Source organism: Panthera pardus, unplaced genomic scaffold (assembly GCF_024362965.1).
Source record: "Panthera pardus isolate Hobbes unplaced genomic scaffold, ASM2436296v1 HiC_scaffold_9, whole genome shotgun sequence".
NCBI lineage: Eukaryota > Metazoa > Chordata > Mammalia > Carnivora > Felidae > Panthera > Panthera pardus.
Genome location: NW_026527024.1, coordinates 1,716,704 through 1,739,466, shown reverse-complemented (window position 1 = coordinate 1,739,466; position 22,763 = coordinate 1,716,704). Strand labels below are relative to the sequence as shown.

General features: G+C 41.1%; 1 protein-coding gene and 1 pseudogene across 2 annotated transcripts; both read left to right on the top strand.

The window, feature by feature from the left end:
- Window positions 1-465: 465 nt before the first annotated feature.
- LOC109252358 (GTPase IMAP family member 7-like) lies at window positions 466-8,175 on the top strand. Of its 2 annotated transcripts, none has more exons than XM_053898648.1 (2): window positions 466-563; window positions 6,732-8,175. In XM_053898648.1, the coding sequence occupies exon 2, from the start codon at window positions 6,749-6,751 to the stop codon at window positions 7,622-7,624; it is 876 nt and encodes a 291-aa protein (XP_053754623.1). In that variant the 5' UTR covers window positions 466-563; window positions 6,732-6,748; the 3' UTR covers window positions 7,625-8,175. The 2 variants fall into 2 exon arrangements, with proteins under 2 accessions (XP_053754623.1, XP_053754622.1); XM_053898647.1 differs by lacking the exon at window positions 466-563 and adding an exon at window positions 5,120-5,233.
- Window positions 8,176-17,607: 9,432 nt separating this feature from the next.
- Window positions 17,608-22,469, top strand: LOC109252359 (GTPase IMAP family member 4-like; annotated as a pseudogene).
- Window positions 22,470-22,763: the final 294 nt, after the last annotated feature.

Below are 22,763 nucleotides of genomic sequence, written 5' to 3'. Positions count from 1 at the left end.
CAATGGTTTAGACTCTTTTGGCTTTGTACCTGAGTGCTGTTAAATTTTTAATGAGTAACTTGAGAGCTTCATGAAAGACCATCATGAAAGCCCATATGATGCAATCACTGGGAAGTATCCCAGGCTCTAAATTTGGACACATCTAGCCACATATCTGAGTTCCTTTCACCCAGAATCAACCCAGCATCTCCCACTCCATCCAGAGAAGATGATCAGAGAGCACGCCTGGCTCTGTGTGCATGATTTGTGTCACTTATAAGGGCTTTTGGGATCCACCACTATAACCCCAAACAACAAATATAGCTTTGGGAATTTTGTGTGATAGCAGGCACATGGAGAAAAAGCTTACACCTTGGTAAAACTAAAGCATTCCCCAAATTATAGGGTAATATTTCTGTCTCTTTAAAGACGAAGAGTTCCTTCACTAGGTCCACCCAATCTGAGCTTCCTGCCTCAGAGGTTTAAAGGGTGCAAACACTTTTTCCTCTCAGTTAAACTAAAGCACCAGCTCAAACAGCTTCTTTGGAGAACACTCAGGAACTCATCAGCTCATTCGAAAGAAGGTGAGCCTGGCCTAGGGCAATGGAGCCGGGAGGGGCAGCAGGACACAGGGCTGTGCATGGGTGTGGGTTCTGGTCTGAGAGGGGACCAAGTACCGTGCCAGCAGCCCAGCAAACAGGATGCTGCCACAGGGGTCCCGGGGGAGGAAGAGTGGGAGTAAGGGGATTGAGTGGCCCATGTCCGCATGTCTCCTATTTAGCAGGACAAACTTGCTGAACAGCATATCTTCCATCAGTTGCTGTCATGACAGAGTGAGTGGTGCCTGACACCCCATCCATTTCCCTTAGTGGGAAACTAGTGTCCTCAAGGCAGGTCTTTAGAGCTGGAAGGCAATTTAGAGACCAGTCTGTCCCAGTCCCTCTTTTTTCCTGAAAGAAAATCTGAATCCCAGATGGTGTGTGTGTGGTTTTATCAAATTCCCCGGGATACCCAGGTCACAAATGGGACAAGAAGTCTAGAATTCAGCTGGCTGTGTCCTTTCCAACATGTAAGAGAGAAATGGTGTGATCGACAGTGTAACAGAGGAGGTAAGGGAGGGATGTCATGGGGAGAGAATGAGCTATTCTATAGAAAACAAGTGTGCGTGAAGCCCTTTGGTTGCCTTCCTTAATTCCAGGGTTGCTACCAGTTCATGTTTCTGGACAGAGAGTGATCTACCTCTCCTGGCCTCCCATGATCTATTTCTGATCCAATGTAAAGAGAAATGTAGAATCAAGGGCCTGAGAAGGAACCAAGAAGAGACCAGAGCATGCAAGGGTTATGCATTAGTGTAGAGGTCAGACATACTTTGCGTTGGATCCCTTCTCTGCCCAAAGCCCATTAGCACAGTGACCTTGGTCAACTTTCTCAGCATTTCTGAGCCACATCAATCTCCTCATTTCAAAAATTAGAGTGGGGGCGCCTATCTGGCTCAGTGGGAAGAGCATGGGACTCTTGATCTCAGGGTTGTGAGTTCAAGCCCCATGCTGGGTGTAGAGATTAAATACATACATACATACATACATACATACACTTTAAACATTAGAATACTAAAAAGTATTAAATTACTAGAATACTAAAAATTTTGTCACTTTATCAGTAAATACTTACATATCTATGTCTGGAAGATAAAGGTCATTAAAAGATACCATAATCAGACTTCAAAAAGCATTTAGAATTTTTTTTTTTTTTTTTTTTAGGAATTTAGATATCTTTATTGTAATATTTTGTGTTGGATCCTTTTTTTTTTTTTTTTTTTTTTTTTTTAATATATGAAATTTACTGTCAAATTGGTTTCCATACAACACCCAGTGCTCATCCCAAAAGGTGCCCTCCTCAATACCCATCACCCACCCTGCCCTCCCTCCCCCCCTGCCCTCCCTCCCCCCCCCATCAACCCTCAGTTTGTTCTCAGTTTTTAACAGTCTCTAATGCTTTGGCTCTCTCCCACTCTAACCTCTTTTTTTTTTTTTTTCCTTCCCCTCCCCCATGGGTTTCTGTTATGTTTCTCAGGATCCACATAAGAGTGAAACCATATGGTATCTGTCTTTCTCTGTATGGCTTATTTCACTTAGCATCACACTCTCCAGTTCCATCCATGTAAAAAGCATTTAGAATTTAAAAAACATTATCAGGTGTATTCCAATCCCCAGATTGTCTCATACATTTTAAAATTGAAATCAGGTCCATATATGGTTCATCAAGTGCATTTCTTTCATATCTCTTAAGTTTAATTTGATAAATAAGTTTTCACCTTCCTGTTTCTTTTTGTAAAATGTTTCTGTTTAAGAAACGGTTGGTCCTTTGTCCAATAGAATTGGACAGTGTACATTTTGTTCTTTAAATCCTCAAGATGTCATATGACATGTTCTTCTAGTTTCAGTGTTTTGTATAAGTTTAAATTTAAGGAGAGGCTTGATCATATGAAGGCTTGCCTGGTTATTTGGGTGGCAATATTTCATAGGTGCAGTTGTAAACGTCCATGAGAAGGCACCTTATATATTCTTCTGTCTCTTTCTGTAATGTAGCAGACAGTAATGATAGCCTAGACTAACTTTGTTTCATTAACAGTCGCAAATTATAGTATTATAATTCTATCAATCTTTCTTCATTGATTGGATGGCATAATCCTATAAAAAGAAACTTCCCCTGAATCATACTTTCATTTCCATAAGGTGTAGTTAATAAGACAAAAGGAATGTTTGATTCTTTTTTGTCCATGTTCAGACTGATGACATCATTTCCTAGCATACCCCAAAGAGAACACTTCACTTCTTTTGGAATGTTGGTATTGTTATGAATTCATGAACTTCAACATATTTGATGAATTTTAATCCATTGAAATTATTATTCTCATTAATATTCAAATTACCCCATCTGTCCAGTCAGCCTCTTCAAGTGGCTCTGTAGTCCTTTTGGTAAGATCCAAACATTTTTTTTTGAAAGTGATCTGTGCACCCAATGTGGGGCTAGAACTCATGAACGTGGGATCAAGAGATGCATGCTGTATTGACTGAGATAGCCAGGCGTCTCACGGTTCGAGTACTTTTTGATAGCATCCTCGCTTTCTAGTATGACTAGATAGTCTAAGATCCACTTGCACATTTCTTGGCCCAGAAATGGAATCAGTACCTTCTCCTAAGAGTCCTAATGTTTTTGGTGGGAAATGGCATTTGAAGAGCAAAGTATGGGCACTAAGCGTGCTCATTGCCACTGGGCTTGTCCTTGGGCTTCAAAACTACACATGTGCACAAAAACCTAAGAATAGGACAGGATTCCTGAAAGCAATTTAAGATTTTCTTGACGTTTTTTCCCCCTATTTGGCCTTACACTCTATCCCATTAGGACAATAGCCAATGAAGCAACTGCATTTTCAAGTTTCTTGGACCAATTCTTTGTGTGGTTTGTCTATTACACCAAATACTATGTATTGCATTTGCTTTTGATTTTTACTAGTTATCTGAAAATATAGTTTTTGTTTATAATTATGAAGCTATTTACAGATGTTCCTCACTATCCGCAAGCAGAACGTTCCTATGAAATCTTTTATGAAACAAAATGACATAAAGGAGAGAAGCAATTACCATCAATGTACATGGAAAAAGGGTGCGCATTCCCAGATCTCCCCCAAATAACCTCCCTTATGTGTTTCTGATACTTTTAGACACAACTTGTTAACAGATGCACACATTCAATTGAGAGAAAGCCCATGTGCTCATCTGGCTCACAGTTCTGGTGGATGGTTGGTGAACCCCTGTGTGAGGTTCCCAGGGAAGGTGATTGGCAGCTGGCGTGGACAACGGCCCACTCGGCCTCTCCATTAGCTCAACTGGCTGTGAAACAAATGCGGAATGCTGTATTCGTGTTCAGCTTTTTTTTGTACAAATGAAAAATCCTCTTTGAATTTATGTCAGCCAGCAACAGCAGGTACACATGTAGGTCTTTCATAAAGGAAAAGAGCTGTAATTCAAACTCTCAAAAAGAAGGAAGTACATGCCTTCAAGACAAATCTATGAAATCGAAGTATATTCAAAGTAGTTTCCAGCTTCTACCCTGTCCCGGCCTTATTCCTCCCATCCCTCTGTCAGTAACTTCTTTGGTGATGGTTCAGATGATCTGCCATTGCTTTTTCATGTGCATGAAATATATGTTGTATTTTGTACCTACAGTTCATGTTCCTCCCCATTAGAGAAATGACAGTAAACTAAATATTACTTTCTTCACTTTGCCTTTTTTTTTGCTTAATGAAATATCCTGGAGATCTCTCCATCCTGGCATAGAGAGGTATTTCTTATTCCTTTCTACAGTTGGATAGTACATCGCTGTGTGTATGTACCTTGGTTTATTCAATCAGACCCCTACTATTGGGCATTTGGTAGATTTTTGGTCTTTTGCTATCACAAATAGTGATGTGGAGAATAAACGTATGCCTAATCTTTTCCTATGTTTTTGTCAGTGTAGCTGTGGGATATAAGGAAGGGAAACTTCTTCCTCTACCCTTCAAGGTCTTCCAGCTGCACTAAGAATTACTTTTACTTGAGGCAGATTAACAAGAGAAAAAAAAAGCAGTGTGCACAGATGCTCAGTAATGAAACTAAAACCAAGAGAAATGACCAAGGCAGGCAGTTTTTATAGTTTTTAGGCAAAGAGACGATGGATCTGTGAGGGATTGACAAAACAAGGAAAACTTAACTTTGGGAGCATCTGTTAGGCAGGAATTCTAAAGAGACTTTGGGCTGGGATAGTAAATTTGTAGAAAGTAGCGGGCTGTTTATACAGTCTTCTTGGCTCTAAATCTCCCATCCCTGGTCATAAGGGTGTCTCTTTACCTCCTGGGACAGGAAGGGCACCTTTTACACGGGAGATTTGTTTCCTGCTTGCAGGGGGCAGAAGAGGGTCTTAGTAATCTTGCCACACAGGCTGTATCTTAAGTTACTTTTGTATGAAATAGTCAGTATGCCAAAGTTGCACGTTTAGGGATGACCTGTCCTTGTCTGCTATAGGCATAAATCCTAAAATTGGGACTCACAATCCAATAATAAATGTATATGTAATTTGTGTGATATTGCTAATTTCTCCTTTGTAGGTTTTAGACTGTTTTTCTATTCTCATTAGCCATGGAGGAGAAAACCTGTTTCCTCTAAACCTTTACCGACTGATTATAGCAGCAAATTTTTGGACTTTTGCCAAATCTGTAAGTGGAGAGATAGTATCTCAGTGTAACTTTAATTTGTTATATTTAGTTTTTTTTATTTTCCTATGTTGGATTTATTTTCCTCTACTTTAAATGAGTGTTCATATATTTTTACATAGTTGAGGAGCATTGACATTTCTTTTTTTTCTTTCAACTGTTTATTCCTATGTCTTGCTCCATTTTCTATCGAGTTATTGGACATTTGTCTTTCTACTTTTAGGTATTCTTTGTATAAGAGGAGAATTAACCCTCTTTGATATAGTCTGACATTCATATTTTAATTGTCTGTGGTGTTCATTGTCTCCCACTGTCTTTTAGATCTTTATGTAGTCAGATGTATGAATCCTTTTCCTTACAATCTTTCAAATCTTAGAAAGAGTTGCCCCGCCCCTAGGTTACAAAGGATATGTCTGAGTTTCTTCTAGTATTTATGTGGATTGATTTTTAGTGTTTATATTTCTAATGTATTTAGTATGCGAATGGCATGAAGACGTGGGTGCAGTTTTGTCTTTTTCTGTGTGGTTTTGTACTTATCCCAATGCTGGTTATTAGTCCATCTTTCTCCCCATTGCTGTGAGATGCCGCCTTACGGAAGATAAATGTAACGTACTACAATTGAAGTGGATACTCATGAATATAGTACACCAATTTGGTCTATTTCTGAATTGTCTGTTTTTGTTTTCCGTTCTGTCTCTGTTCACACACACGTCCTACTGCCTTAATTATAGGGGCTAAAATATTTTACTATCTGGTAGAGCTAGTCCTCCCTCATCGTTCTTTTCTTTTTTGACTGTACAGGCTAATTTTCTTTCTTCAGTCATCCAAATGAATGTAATAGTCAACTATTTTAGCTGCAGGGAAAAAAGTGGTGACAAAAATTTTTAACTTATATTTATATAAAATCACGTTAAAGAAGTATCTATTAAATCAGTGTTGAATTTGGGGAATTGTCTCTTCTGCATCGAGGTATTTTTCTTCTTAGTGTACTACTAGAGATGTGTTGTAACAATCCATTTTCTCATATTGAACCACCCTCGTATTTCTGAAATAAATCACATGTAATTGTGGGGTATTACTTTTTAGTGTCTGACAATTTATTTGGGATTTTTGCATTAGTATTCGCAAATGAGACATGTCTGTAGCTTTATTTATTGGTTAAATCTTTGTTAACCTTTGGGATCAATATCACACTTGTGTCATAGAAAGAATTGGAAAGGTTTCCTTCTGTTTTAAGCCATCAGGAATAGTTTAAGAAAGGTTAAGTGAGATCCCCATGAATCCATCTGGACCTGGTACTCTTTTGTAGGGGAACTCTTTAACTACTTTGTTTTTCCATGGTGATTGAATTGTCTCATCTTTCTGTCTTTATGGGACCAACATGGATAGTAGACTACTGCAGGATTTCAGGGAGGAACACATAGGTCATAGGAGCGAGGTGATGGTTTCCATTTACCTTCTTTGACTCTTTTTCTTCTCCTTCCTTTGCTTTACACCACAGAGACTCCTGGTAGTGACATGGCAGACCCTCAGGACAACACTCTGAGGATTGTACTAGTGGGGAAAACTGGAAGTGGGAAGAGCGCAACGGCAAACACCATCCTGGGGAGTAGAGTCTTTGAGTCTAGAGTTGCTCCCCATGCTGTCACCTCCAGCTGTCAAAGAGCATCCCAGGAATGGAAGGGGAGGAAAATTGTTGTTGTTGACACCCCAGGGCTCTTTGACACCAAGGAGACCCTGGATACCACATGCAGGGAAATCAGCCAGTGTGTCCTCTATTCCTGTCCTGGGCCCCACGCCATTGTCTTGGTCCTCCAGCTGGGCCGCTACACGGATGAAGAGCAGAAGACCATGGCATTGATCAAGGCTCTCTTTGGGAAGCCAGCCTTGAAGCACATGATCATATTGTTCACTCGCAAAGATAACTTGGAGGAGCAGAGCCTGAGTGACTTCTTAGCAGATGCAGATGTGAAACTAAGAAACATCATCAGCGAGTGTGGGAACCGCTACTGTGCCTTCAACAACAGAGCCTCAGAGGCCGAGAAGGAAGCTCAAGTGCAGGAGCTGGTGGAGCTGATAGAGGAGATGGTGAAGAGCAATGGAGGGGCTTACTTTACCGATGCCATTTACGAGGACACAGAGAAGAGGCTGAAGCAACGGGAAGAAGACCTGAAGAAGATCTACACCGATCAATTAAATAATGAAATTAAACTAGTAGAAAAGGAATATGCTGATAAATCACAGGAAGAACGGGAGGAAAAAATAAAATGTCTAAAAAGGAAGTATGCTGAAGAAACAAAAAATATCAGGGAAGAAGCTGAGAAGGGCATATTTGAACATGTTTTAAATATGATTATGTGGGTGCTTCCAAAAATATGGTATATGTTTTGGTAGTAAAGACCATTTCATTTTTTCTTCTGAATTTACGATGATTTGCGATAGTGGTAGATTGTAGTTTCCATAGACAGCTGTGACAATAGCTTCTACTTATTCTTCCTATAACCTGACCCTGTTACTCCTGCCACTGAGTTGCGGGGCCTGTGTCCTCTACCTTGGAACTGGGCAGATCTGGGACTGTTTTAATTAATAGCAGATGGTTGAAGCAACACCTTGTGACTCTAAGGTTACATATGGGCAATGCTTCCTTGCCCTGTTGGGGTTCTTACCCTTGGAACTTGACTGTCATGTTGTGAGAAAGCCCAGGCTGCCTCTTGAGAGGCCCCCATGCAGAGGGCCTGAAGTCACTGGCCCACTTCCCAGCTCACCTTTCATTTGTGACTCACACCAACTTGCCTGCCATGCAAGTGAGGCAACACAGAAGCGGGCCCTCCGGCTGCCCCGCCATCTCAGACGAAGTTGCAGAAAGCAAAGATGATCCATTCCCGCTGAGTCCTGCCCAAAAGGCAGCTTTATGAGAACAAATAAATGATGGTTTTTGTTTTTAACCACTGAGCTTCAGAATGGTTTGTTATGCAGCGAGAACTAACCAGAATGAAGCCTCTTCCCAGCTCTCAGTCCCCAGTGCCTCCCCTTCCCACCTGTCCCTCTTCACACAAAGTTGGCATAATCAGGCAATGGCATATAGAGTTCAAAGACTCAGGAAAATTCAAATCAGAAATCCTGCACACGTTAAGTGTCTGAACCACTGGTCACATTTGTCGTTGCACCGCATGGCCACAAGTCCTATGTTAGGGAGGTATTTGGTTCCTCTGGAAAGATTGTACTGTGATTCATGGAGATCTGAAAGTCACAGGTTTCTTTTACTATGTTTCTCTCTTTTCTTTTTTTAGGTACCATCCTAACTTAAGATGTCTCCAATTGTATTCGAAAAATCCCCATCTGGGCCACATATTTTTCATTTGCCTCTGTAGAATCACACTTCACCTTAGCTCTTTGCCCCATGAGGCTGATATATATGCACTACATTAGTGGGATCTCTTGCTCTCTGACTTCTGCCTGGCTGGCCAATGGGAAGTCCAAGTCAGAGACCCTGTGGAAGTAGAAAAGCAAGGCTGGGGTATCCATTCTCCCACCTCTATCTCTGCAGGGCCATCTCTGACTAGCTGCAGTCCTATGCCAAAGGTCATAGCTCCTCCCTTGGTGGCCTTTGTACCCAACTCTCCTTCTGTGTTCCAGTCTTTGTTCACTCTCTCAGGGTTGGGTTGTAATTTTTCACCGATACTAGTAATGTCCCTTGTGATTTGCAAATTCCCTGTGTCTACAGCTTGTAAGTTGCCCTTTCTCTAAACTTTCTCCAAGTACCTAATGAGAGAAGACCACCTTTTTCTTGCTAGAATCTGATTCATAAATCTTATGATGCCCACTTCTCTTTCAGAACGTCTTTATTGTTGTTGATGGCTTAAAATTCCCTGTAGTGTTTGTTTTCTTCCACCAGAAATATCTCTCCTTACCCTTCCATGGTGTGACATTTGCAGTGAGTAGATGAAAGGTTCTGTCTTGCTAAAATCATAGAGAAAATTCAGTTAGATGGGTGACTTTCTGTCACTCATGAGGATTGCAGACACTCCAAATCCAAATTATTAGAATTTTTACAGTCGTCCTTTTTTTTTTTTTTTGTCCGTGAACATGACTGAGAATATTTACCAATGAGTGAATATTAGGGAGACAGATTAGAGATTGAATCTGGAAAACATAAGATTCTAAACACCTGTTCTTTCTAAGATTCATCAGAAGTATTCAGAATGCAGTAAAAACAACACGGAAGAAAAATCCTCTTATGAGAAAACATGTGTCAAATGATAGAGCAAGACCAAAGTACTCTCTGCCATCATGCAATTCTTATTTTCAAAAGTACTTCCTTGTAAGTGACTCATCTGTGTGATAGTATCTTTAGGGAGCAAAGTATTCATGCCCTGTCTTGAGGTTTTTCATTTAGGAACCATTTAAAGGATATTTTCCCTCAGAGATATGCAGAAGCATTCTTAATACAATTAACCTGTGCGAAGGCTGTTTGAATGTGCAGCTTACGTGAGCTAATTTCTTTTTTTCCCAACCTTAGGTTCTATTTTGGAAGGTAACACATACCCAGAGAAAAAACGAGTAAATCAAATAAATCATTATCTCTTCACTTGACAATTGAAATATTGCTCACTCACTTCTCTTAACATATTTTATGTCCCAGTTTTCTCTGAAGATGGTTCTATTTCAGTGCTGAAGATTGTGGTATTTCCAGCGTTTAATGTGTGCATGATCCCTGTTGTTGAAATATGTGATAGTCATGACTCATGATGGGGCATTTAAACAAGGATTTAAATACCTGAGGAAGGATTTAGGTGTGAAGTCTTCTGTGAAGGATGTGTAGGATGTGTCCATGTGGGTGATGGGTAGGATGATCATGCTTCTGTTCAGAAACAGGAAAGTTCAGGGTGACAGGTAAGATTTTCAGGGGAAGGGTAGAGTCAGGAGCAACAACGTTCAGTTAGGTTTGTGACAAGTTGAATATCAGATGTCAAAGGTAGGGTCCAATATAAATGACCTGCATTAACTTGAAATCTGGGTCCGAAGGTTATGTGAAAGGCTTGGGGTAAATGTGGGTGGATATTAACATAAATATCTCCAATTTCAGCTGAATCTTTCTAATTGCCAATACCCCACAGTCAAAAGCTATATGCCAGAAGATCCACATAGGATGCCCAAAGGAAGAAGCGAAAACCAGTTTTGTGAGATTTATTCCTTCAACTAATTTGATAGATATTTGAAGGGGTCAAGAAGAAAGGACTTTTTTTTTTTTTAGGTTTTATTTAAGTAATCTCTACATCCAATGTGGGACTCCAACTCATGACCATGAGGTCAAGGGTTGCATGCTCTTCCAACTGAGCCAGCCATCTCCCCAGTGCAGAAGGTGACCCAGGTGAAACCGTGTGACTATATAAGGGAAGCCCCACAGGGACTCCTCTCTGCGTGCCATGTCCAGCGAGATGGAGGTTCCCTCTTCCCGAAAGCTAGTGAGGTGGCCTCAGGACTTTGATGCTGCCAGAGGGATGTGGGTGGTGTATGTTAAGAGACTTGATGTGTGTCCTTTGGAGTTTGGCTTTGCTCCCTGCTGGTCCCATGGGATACATGAAGGCTATTGCTGTGTTCTGTGGAGGGAGCAGGGTACACACGGTGGTGGCTGTCTTGGAAGCAGTCAAAACTTTCACTAAGGGGCGGGGGGTGGCAAAAGCTAGGTTCCTCATATCAAATGTGGGCCACACAGTAGGGAGGCAGCCAAAGCCAGTTTGAAGGGGACTTGCCCAGGGGCCCAGCAGGGATCCCAACAGCTTCTGTGTGGACCAGAGCTCTGGAAGTCCAGGCACCAGGAACGGACATTGAAGTAACTGGCGGGAGGGGAGAGAGTGGCTGTTTGTTGGACTTGTGATTGCAGATTCCCAGGGAAGACTCTCTAAAGACTCATTAAAGGTCTCCTGGGCGGGGAAAGAGCCACTAAGTATGCTGCCACCATCCCCCACCCCCACCAAGGCCAGACTACACCTGACTGGTCTTCAGTGTTCCTGCTTCTTCTCCCCTAGCCCATGAGCAATCAGAGCCAAGGCAAGGACAGGAGGAGAAGGGCAGGATGTGGAGAGCTCTAAGGAGCCCTGTCTACAGTGCAGGTTCTTCTCAGGGAGTGGCATATGCCAGGGACAGTAGAAGCTTTACACTTCAGTGAAACTAAAATTTTTTTAAGTGCTTATTTATTTTTGAGAGAGAGAGAGAGAGAGGGAGAGACAGAGCATGAGTGGGGGAGCAGCAGAGAGAGAGGGAGACACAGAATCAGAAGCAGATATGTATTTTGCTAATTAATTTTCATTCTTTCTCTTTCCTAATAGGCACACTGAAAGCTAAATTTTAATTTTTCATAACTTTGAAATGCAGTTATTTAATTACACTTCATTCCAAATATTGATCAGTTTCTGTTTTGTCTCTTTTGACCCATCAGTTATTTAAAACTGTGTTCTCCAATTGCTAAACATATGACATTTTATTTACTTTTCTTTTAATTACATTGTGGTGAGGAAATGTTGTCTATATTATTTTAATACTATAAAAATTTTAAGCATTTCTTCTTGGATAAATGTAAGAGTAATGATAATAAATGTTTCCTATGTACTTGAAAACAGCTGGCTGGAAGTTTTCTGAAATAGTCTACATATGCTCATTAGATCAGACTTATTAATCATGTTGCCTAAATCTTCTGTCTACTTTTTGATTTTTTTCTATCTTCCTGTTCTAGAAATGAGAGATGTGTGTTAAAATCTATCACCATGATGGAGATTTGTCTATTTCCTCTTCTGATTCGATTATTCCCTTCATACATGTGATGCCTCCCTTTGTGGTGCATAACATTGTAAAACCGTGTTTTATCTTGATGAATGGGACTACTTACACTAGTTACATGAGCAGGGCAGGTGTTTCAAGACCGTGGTGTGCATTCAACTCATCTTCTCTGCTCTCTCCCCTCTTTACCCTCCTCTGTGATTTTCCTTCTTATACAAAGGAACATCTCATATCTTTTGTAATTTACAAATTTTTGTTCATTTTCTGCTCCTTCAAAGACCACTAAATGATTCAGAAAGGCAAGGATCCTTACCAGCTCTCATTGCTGATGTATTCAGTTGCCCAGAACAGTGCCTGGCACATGATAAGCTCTTGATAATTATTGAACGAAAATTCTATGTAGTTTGATATTCTGTTCTTATTTGTTTAGAATTTGCTTGTAGGTTTACCTATACTGTTGCTTTCAAGTTTTCCCTCACTTAACGTTTTTGACTTGAATTTCTTCTTCAGTCCCCTCCAAAACTCTTTATTTTTTTTTAACTGAAAACTTTAGTGCATTTATCATAATTAAAACTTGTGACCTATTGGGATGCATGAAGTTTTATTTTTTACTTTCTATGTGTCCAACCTGTTCCATATTTCTCTTTCTTCCCCTTCCTCTTTGTGGTTTAACTTGAATTATTTAGTTTTTTTCCCCCCACATTTTATGTTTTTCTCTACTGGTTTGGAAATTATCTATGCTTTTCCTGAAATCGCCCAGTGATTACAACATACATTCTTAACTTCTCAAAATCTCAAGAAATCTATATTTTAATCTTCTTCGTATACAACAAATTAGAACATTTTAATTCCATTCCCACCCTTAACCCCAATCTATATATTGTTATTATTGAATATTTAATTTTCTAATTTCCCCCGCTTTTAAACTTTATGAAGCATTAGTATTATTTTACATAGTTTGCATTCGTTTAAACTTACTTTTTTTTCTCTGTGACTTACTATCTGGATTACTTTCCTTTTGCTTCAGATACATTCTTTACAAGTTCCTCTAATGAGACTGTGCTGTTGGCAAGAACTCTCAGTCTCTGTTACCTGAAATGTGTGCATGTATTTTGTCCTTATTTTTGACAGTGATTCTGAGTCTAGGATTTCAGGTTGGCTGTCGTTTTCTCTCAGCACACTGAAAATCTGCCTCCACTGTTTCTTGGCTTCCTCTGTTACTCTGCCTGGCTCAGTTGATATAGTGCCTGACTCCTGCTCTCAGGGTCATGGGTTCGAGCCCCATGTTCGATGTAGAGCTTACTTAAAAAAATCAAGGGTGCTAGGGTGGCTCAGTGAGTTAAGCGTTCAGCTCTTGTTCTGTGCTCAGGTCATAATCTCACAGTTCTTGGGATCAAGCCCTACATTGGGCTTTTCATTGACAGCACAGAGCCTGCTTGGGGTTCTCTTTCTCTTTGCTCCTTCCAGCTCATGCTATATCTCTCTAAATAAAAAAAAAGTATAACTCCAAATATCCCTTCCTCAAATGTCATCTGTCTGTTCTTTCTGACTCCCTTTAAGATAGTCTTTCTGCTTTGATGGGCTACAGTTTTAGTATGTGCTAAGGTGTGAATGCTTTCTTACTTTCTTTCTTTTTAATGATTTATTTATTTTTTAATTTACCTCTTAGTTAGCATATTTACAACAATGTTTTCCGGAGTAGATTTCTTAATGCCCCTTACCCATTTAGCCCATCTCCCCTCCCACAACCCCTCCAGGAACCCTCTGTTTGTTCTCCATATTTAAGAGTCTCTTATGTTTTGTCCCGTCCCTGTTTTTATATTAGTTGTGCTTCCCTTCCCTTATGTTCATCTTTTTTGTGTCTTAAAGTTCCCATATGAGTGAAGTCATATGATATTGGTCTTTCTCTGACTAATTTCACCTAGCAGAATACCCTCTAGCTCCAACCACATAGTTGCAAATGACAAGGTTTCATTCTTTTTGATTGCTTGTAATACTCCATTGCATATATATACCACATCTTCTTTATCCATTCATCCATTGATATGGGCTCTTTCCATACTTTGGGCTCTTTCCATACTTTGGCTATTGTTAATAGTGCTGCTATAAACACTGGTGTGCATGTGCCCCTTCAAAACAGCACACCTGTATCCCTTGGCTAAATACCTAGTAGTGCAACTGCTGGGTCGTAGGGTAGTTCTATTTTTAATTTTTTGAGGAACCTCTATACTGTTTTCCAGAGTGGCTGCACCAGTTTTCATTCCCACCAGCAGTGCAAAAGAGATCCTCTTTCTACACATCCTCACCAACATCTATTGTTGCCTGATTTGTTAATGTTAGCCATTCTGACAGGTATGAGGTGCTGTCTCACTGTGGTTTTGATTTGTATTTTCCCAATGATGAGTGATGTTGAGCATTTTTTTTCATGTGTCAGCTGGCCATCTGGATGTCTTCTTTGGAGAAGTGTCTATTCATGTCTTTTGTCCATTTATTCACTGGATTATTTGTTTTTTGGGTGTTGAATTTGGTAAGTTCTTTATAGATTTTGGATACTAACCCTTTATCTGATATGTCATTTGCAAATATATTCTCCCGTTCCGTCAGTTGCCTTTTACTTTGGCTGATTGTTTCCTTTGCTGTGCAGAAGATTTTTATTTTGATGAGGTCCTAATAGGTCACTTTTGCTTTTGTTTCCCTTGCCTCTAGAGACGTGTTGAGTAAAGTTGCTGCAGCCAAGGTCAAAGAGGTGTTTTTTTTTTTTTTTTTTTTTTTTTTGTTTTTTTGGTTTTTTTTTTGCCTGCATTCTCCTTGAGTATTTTGATGGTTTCCTGTCTTACATTTAGGTCTCATACATTTTGAGTTTACTTTTGTGTATGGTGTAAGAAAGTGGTCTAGGTTCATTTTTCTGCATGTCGCTGTCCAGTTTTCCCAGTATCACTTGCTGACAAGGCTATCTTTATTCCATTGGATATTCTTTCCTGCTTTGTCAAAGATTAGTTGACCATACGTTTGTGGGTCCATTTCTGGGTTCTTTATTCTGTTCCATTGATTTGAGTGTCTGTTTTTGTGCCAATACCATACTGTCTTGATGATTACAGGTTTGTAATACAGTTTGAAGTCTGGGAGTGTGATGCCTCCAGCTTTGGTTTTCTTTTTCAAGATTCATTTGGCTATTCAGGGTCTTTTCTAGTTCCATACAAATTTTAGGATTGTTTGTTCTAGCTCTGTGAGGAATGATGGTGTTATTTTAATAGGTATTGAATTGAATATGTAGATAGCTTTGGGTAGTATTGACATTTCAACAATATTTGTTCTTCCTATCCAGGAGCATGGAATCTTTTTCCATTTTTCATAAACTTTCTAGTTTTCAGTGTACAGATTTTTCACCTCTTTGGTTGGATTTATTCCTAGGTATTTTATGGTTTTTGGTGTAATGGTAAATGGGATCAATTCCTTGATTTCTCTTTCTGTTCTTCATTATTGGTGTATAGGAATGCAACCAATTTCTGTGCATTGATTTTATATCCTGCAACTTAGCTGAATTCATCGATCAGTTCTAGCAGTTTTTTCATGGAATCTCTTGGGTTTTCCATATAGAGTATCATGTCATCTGCGAAGAGTGTAAGTTTGACCTCCTCTTGGCCAATTTGGATGCCTTTTATTTCTTTGTGTTGTCAGAAGTGCAGTCTTTTTTTTTTCAATATATGAAATTTATTGTCAAATTGGTTTCCATACAACACCCAGTGCTCATCCCAAAAGGTGCCCTCCTCAATACCCATCACCCACCCTCCCCTCCCTCCCACCCCTCATCAACCCTCAGTTTGTTCTCAGTTTTTAAGAGTCTCTTATGCTTTGGCTCTCTCCCACTCTAACCTCTTTTTTTTTTCCTTCCCCTCCCCCATGGGTTTCTGTTAAGTTTCTCAGGATCCACATAAGAGTGAAACCATATGGTATCTGTCTTTCTCTGTATGGCTTATTTCACTTAGCATCACACTCTCCAGTTCCATCCACGTTGCTACAAAGGGCCAGATTTCGTTCTTTCTCATTGCCATGTAGTACTCCATTGTGTATATAAACCACAATTTCTTTATCCATTCATCAGTTGATGGACATTTAGGCTCTTTCCATAATTTGGCTACTGTTGAGAATGCTGCTATAAACATTGGGGTACAGGTGCCCCTATGCATCAGTACTCCTGTATTCCTTGGGTAAATTCCTAGCAGTGCTATTGCTGGTTCAGAGGGTATGTCTATTTTTAATTTTCTGAGGAACCTCCACACTGCTTTCCAGAGTGGCTGCACCAATTTGCATTCCCACCAACAGTGCAAGAGGGTTCCCGTTTCTCCACATCCTCGCCAGCATCTATAGTCTCCTGATTTCTTCATTTTGGCCACTCTGACTGGCGTGAGGTGATATCTGAGTGTGGTTTTGATTTGTATTTCCCTGATGAGGAGCGACGTTGAGCATCTTTTCATGTGCCTGTTGGCCATCCGGATGTCCAGAAGTGCAGTCTTTTGATTTGACATCTGAGCTGGGATACACAGCACAGCACTCCAGAATGAATAGAGAGCCCACAAGCTGGAAGAAGGACCTTAAGAAACACCCAGATAACTTTTGTTTCGGTATTTCTGTTATCCTCCCCTTCCCTAACACCCATCACCAACACCAACTTGTGTCCAAAGATGCTTTTTAAAAATTCTGTGATTTCTCTTCTCCCTTTACAAAAAGCTCTTTCCTATTCCCTGTTCTAAAAGGATAAACAAAGAACTCTTCTTACAAGAGAAGTCTGTCTTGCTCACAGTGTTGTACATTGTTTTGATGACTTTGTAAGGGTGAAATTGTAGTGTAGGGCTAACGTGTAGCTTGAGAGATAACAGCTTTGTGTTGACACTGTAGCTTGAAGAATAACAGCTTTGTTCTGACACTGAAAGTTAAGAGATAACAGCCTTGCTTTACTCTTGTAAATTAGGCTTCACCAATGAAGGAAACAAAAGTTCAAAGAAAAGAGCATCAGAGGTAGGGTCAAGGAGATCCACTGGTTGCAACTTAATGGCAGAAAGTCTAAAATAATCACCTCATCCGGGAACTGTTTCTAACTCATCTGGGAACTGTTTCTAACTCATCTGGGAACTATTTCTCTGTTTTGTTCCCAGGTGATGATAAAACGATGTAATCAGCTATAAAAACTCTGTACCCCGGCTGTTCGAAGCCGCACTCTGATAAAGAGTGTTGGTCCCGATCGGTCGGCCTTGCCTCTCATTCCAATAAACTTTGTTGTGACAGTCACTGGTGCCTGTAGCATTCTGTTTCAGGAGTCATGTGAATGCAAGAACTTCCCATCAGAGGAGCCTGTCCTGAACAACTAGCATTTTCAGCCTGTCCTTGTCAAAGTTTTCTCCAGTAATTTTGTTAGGAAACACTATTCAGGAAGAAAATTGGTTTTATGGAAGATTCATGAATCAGGCAGCATCTCATCTTGCAAATAGGGGGGCTCTCCACTGAGCTACAGAAGAAATGTCTTTAAAGGCAGGGAGAGGGCATTAAATGAGAAGACAAAGAAAGGAATTTATTAGCAAAGAATGCGTGTTTAGGCAAGTCTGGCTTCTTAAGGGGAGTGGAAGGGGTCTGTCAGTAAATCCTCAGCATCCCAGGGGAAGGCCACCCTGAAGGAGTGCTAACAGACCACCAGAAGTGCATGATTGTGTGGAGAAAAGGGAACAATCTGAAGATGAGCCCAAATGTGGAGAGCAGAGAAGCCTTGGGAAATAGGGCAGGGAAACCAAGTGGCAAGTGTGCAGAAGAGAAGAAACTGTTGGCTACACGAGGTTGAGGCTTCCAGTACCGTCCACCTCCCTAAAACCACACATTATGTTTCTCTATGGCAGGAATTCACATTGAATGGCAACCTCTAACAGCGGTCCGTGCTGCAGCCCCGGTGACCCCAGGAACAGCTGCGGTGAGATCAGTGAGATCCAGTCCTTCCGGGCTGGGCTGGGGGAGGACAGCGAGTAGAGGGGTTCTCTTGTGCTGACAGCCAGCCCTCATCCGGCTGGAGCAAAATGTTTCCACCCCAGTATCTGATCTCCTCTTCATCTCCTCTGCTTTTTCTTTCCTGTCCACCCTGTCCACTCTCTCTGGGTAAAACGCCTTTCTGGTTCTCCTCCCGTGATTTCCCTACTCCTCCTCGCTAGGGAGATGCCCTCAGGCTGTCCCAAAGTTGGAGTCTTGCATAGGGATTCTAACTAAATAATAATCTGAACTCCCATCCACATGTTTCCTTTGATAATCTTAGCCATTCTGTATTCAGTGTTCTCGGTTTCTGGAAATCTACCTGTCTCAGGCCAGGGATCTGGTTAGCATGTGTGGACTCTGCATTGGGGATGGTTTTGCTAATAATCCTTGGAAGGAGGTGGGGACCAACTACAGATTTTGTGGAACCCAGAGCTGGAGCTTCTGCAATATCTCTTCTCTGCTCCATTGGCATTTTAAAAAGAGTATTCCAATTGACAGAGTAGATGGAAGGGGACCAAATGGAAGCAGAGAGACCAGCTGGGAGACTCTGGAGGTCTGGATTCTGATTGTAGTGGGAGCTAGTGTGATGGCCTTCAAAGTGGAGAGAGAAAAGTAGACAGATTTGCAGGTGGAGCTCAGAGAATGTGCTGATATGGAAAGGAAAGGGAGAGCAAGGGAAGGGAAGGGAAGGGAAGAATCGAGGGCAGTTGCTAGATTTTGGGTCTAAGGGACTGGATCAATGCTGTTGCTGTCTCTGACAAATAAATGCAGTTTATAGTAGTGTCTCTAATGTTGTGAGTGTCATAACATATGCATTATGTTCACGGAGAGATGGATGGCTATAATACAGGATTCCCATTCAGGAATCAGCCTCACTCAAGGGCTGTTCTGGCAGGGTCTGCCTCCTTGGAGAAACAGGCTTTCAAATATGATTCACTCTTATCTTCCACCTGGGTCGAGGGTGGTTCTGTGCTTTATAAATCCTGAAGATGGGGACCATATAGAGACAGTGAAGAGATATGCAATGAATTACTGAAAAGAAATGCAGAAGAGCTATATAGATGATTTGTTGTTTAACTTAAGGCACAGTTATTCTGAAAAATGTGAGAATTGTTATGCTGAGCTGGGATTACCTGTCAACTGTCCTAGGAAGTAGAATATGCTTAATCTAGTGAAGCTAAGAAAGTATAACTCTACTAATGCACTCAACTGTATCCTTTTTTTCTCTCATTAAAAATTAAAAAAATTATTCATTTGTGTGTGTGTGTGTGTGTGTGTGTGTGAGAGAGAGAGAGAGAGAGAGAGAGAGAGAGAGAGAGAATGAGCATGGGAAGGGCAAAAAGAAGGAGAGGGACACGCAGAATTGGATACAGGCACCAGGCTCTGAGATGTCAGCACAGAGCCCAAAGCTAGACTGGAACCCATAAATAGCGGGATCATGACCTAAGTAGAAGTCCAGCACTCAACCGACAGACCCACCCAGGTGCCCCTCCATATTTTTAAGAAACAGAGACGGAGAAGAGAGGAAGAGGGAGACAAAGAGAGAAAGAGAGAGATAATCTTAAGCAGACTTCCTGCTCAGCATGCAGCCTGATGTGGTACTCAACCCAACAATTCTGGGATCATGTCCTGAGCCGATATCAAGAGTCCAATGCTCAATCGACTGAGCCACCCAGGTGCTCCGTTTCTTTAATTTTTTGTGTATCAAGAGATTTTGTAATAACCTTAGAGAAATGTCGGTATTTTCTGGCTATAATTCTTTAATGACTTAATTTAGAATATAAAAGCTTCACTGGATTCTAAGCGAAGGTTTTTAACTTTAAATATAAATTATATTGTTCTCTCTCATGTCACAATCCCTGACAGGGTGGTTGCACACACGAAATAGAAAAAGACACTTTGTCTTTCCACACAAGCATCCCTTTTACCCTGCAAGGTTGTGTTGGCCTGTGTAACCCCCCTGGCTGGCTTCTTAATGGCAGAAGAAAATTTCCATTTTGAATAAAAATGGTGTGGCAGGGGTCTCCCACTGAGATGCCCCAAAGTCAAATTTTGTGTTACTTGCTGCATTGCTCTTATGAGGAACAACTACCAGCAGCAGCAGCTCAGAATTCTCTTCTTAAACTACAATATTTTGTTTCCTCTTCTGTGAGCTACTTAGAGCCCACAGAAAAATCTCTTACCCAGGAAGAGTTAGAAGCTCCAGGAAATCCTGGAAAGTACTTGGGCATTCCCCAAGTATTGCAAGAGAACTTCAAGCTTTCTATAGACTTCGAATAGGCTTCTTTAGAAGCCTTCTATAGAGTTCCTGGGAGTGCAGCAGTCATTTATGGGAGGGGACCCTGGGGCAACAGAGGAGGGGTGTGTGTGAGGTGAAATGGGGGGCCCTATAAGGAAGCAGCTGGAGGTCCATCCTAATGCTATGGCTTTTGTTTCTTGATGTACCAGGGCTTAGAGACCAAGATGGAAGAGCTTCACAGCTGAGACTTGTCTTAGTGGGTAAGACTGGAGCAGGGAAAAGTGTCACAGGCAACAGCATCCTCAGAGAGAAAGTGTTTCATTCCAGCATTGCGGCATCAGTCACCAAGACCTGTAACAAAGGGAGCAGCAGGTGGCAGGGAAGAGAAATTGTGGCCATGGATATGCCTGTCATTTTTGACACCGAGGCACAGGATGCTGACACCTGCAAGGAGATTGCTCCCTGCATCTTCCTGACCTCCCCAGGGCCTCATGCTCTGCTCCTGGTGGTCCTGCTGGGCCGGTACATGCAGGAAGAGCACAAGGCCATGGAAAAGATCCTGCAAATGTTTGGACTCAGAGCTAGGAGATACATGATTCTCTTATTCACCCGGAAAGATGACTTGGATGGCATCAATTTCCATGAATACTTAAAGGAAACACCAGAAGGTATCCAAGAGCTGGTGGGGAAGTTTAGTGATCGCTACTGCATTTTCAACAATCTGGTGACAGAAGCTGAGCAGGAGGCCCAGAGAAACCAGCTGCTGGCCCTGGTCCAGTGAGTGGTGGCTGAGCATGAAGGAAGATGCTACACTAATAAGATGTACCAAAAAGCTGAAGAGGAAATTCAGAAACAAATACAAGTGATGCAAAAACTTTACAGAGCAGAGCTAGAGAGACAGAGGGTGCAGCTAAGAAGGGAGTTTGAAGACAAAGCCAGAAAGCTGGAAGATAAACTGGAGTGACAGAAATGAAGCAAAACATGGAGAGAGAATTGGCAGAGAAAGAGGTTTTCTATGTCCTAAAGCAACAAAATTCCAGTTATCAAATTGAGAGTCAATGTTGACTACTTGAATTTATCATAGGAGCACTGAAGAAGGCTTTTGTTTTTTTTCTTTCACCTGTTTATGGAAGATTAACTTGAATGAGAAGATCTCCTTATTTCCTACCCATTTTGTGCTGGCCCTCCCCAACCCCTCATCCCCCAACTCATTCACCAACCTTGGAGCACTCTTCCTTCTGTCTCTCAGACTCTCAAGACTAAGGGGTATAATCAGGTTCACTGTTGGCGATTGGTAGATATTTGATTGACTTAACAGGGGAGGGACAAATTCTCAATTTGTGGAACTCCAGAGAACATATTGATCCTCTTCTAAGAAGATGACCCCAAACTTTACCTATTTATCCTGAATAAAATCTAGATTCTTTCTAGATTGGTGTACCCTCTCCCTCTGTGACTTCTACTCACTTGTTTTTGCCTTTGGGACACAGTGATCACCTTCCCCATACAGTTTTTTAGAAAGATTGGTTCTTTGGGGTGCCTGCCTGGCTTAGTCGGTTAAGTGTCCGACTTCAGATCAGGTCATGATCTCATGGTTGTGAGTTCGAGCCCCACGTGGGGCTCTGTGCTGACAGCTCAGAGCCTGGAGCCTGCTTCAGATTCTGTGTCTCCTTCTCTCTCTGTCCCTCCCCCACTTGTGCTCTGTCTCTCTCTGTCTCTCAAAAATAAATAAATTTAAATAAATAAATACAAAATAAAAAAAGAAAGATTAGTTCTTTGTGTTGGATAATCTATTGATGGAGAGGCTTATAGAATTCTTTCCAGATGAATGGAAATTTATTTAGTAACAGTTTTACAGAAGGATTCAAATTGTTCCTTATAAGCTGCCCACTGAAGAACAAAGAGTTGTTTGGAAAATACACCTCTCAGAACTCAACTAAGTGAAATGCCAGAAAGAGCAGTTGAAAGACAGAGATTCAACACAGAAAAGAACTGTTTGCTGTATTCAGATATATCTACAGCAACTCTTTGACTTCAATGCAACATATTTGCTGAATAACCAGTTCTCTCCTTTTCATGTGAAACTAACTGTTGCCACTTCACCTCCATCACCTCAGACCTTTATTACTTACTGCACATACCGCCCCCTCCCAGTTGAATTATTTGTTTGTTGTTGTTATAATAAAAATTTTCTGTTCTCTCATATTTCTATAAAATTGGAGTGCTCTTTTTCTTGGAAAACATCTTTGCTATAATTTTCTTTATTATTTTCTTTAAAATGTATTTATTGATTTATTTGAGAGAGCTTTAGCAGGGGAGAGGCAGAGATCAAGAGAATCCAAAGCAGGCTCCACACATCAGTGCAGAACCCAATGCAGGGTTGAACCCACAAACCATGAGATCATGACCAGAGCTGAAACCAAGAGTAGGATGTTCAACTGACTGAGCCTCCCAGGCAATCCACTTTTGCTACCTATTCTAAGAACACAGGGGTGAGTTTCACTT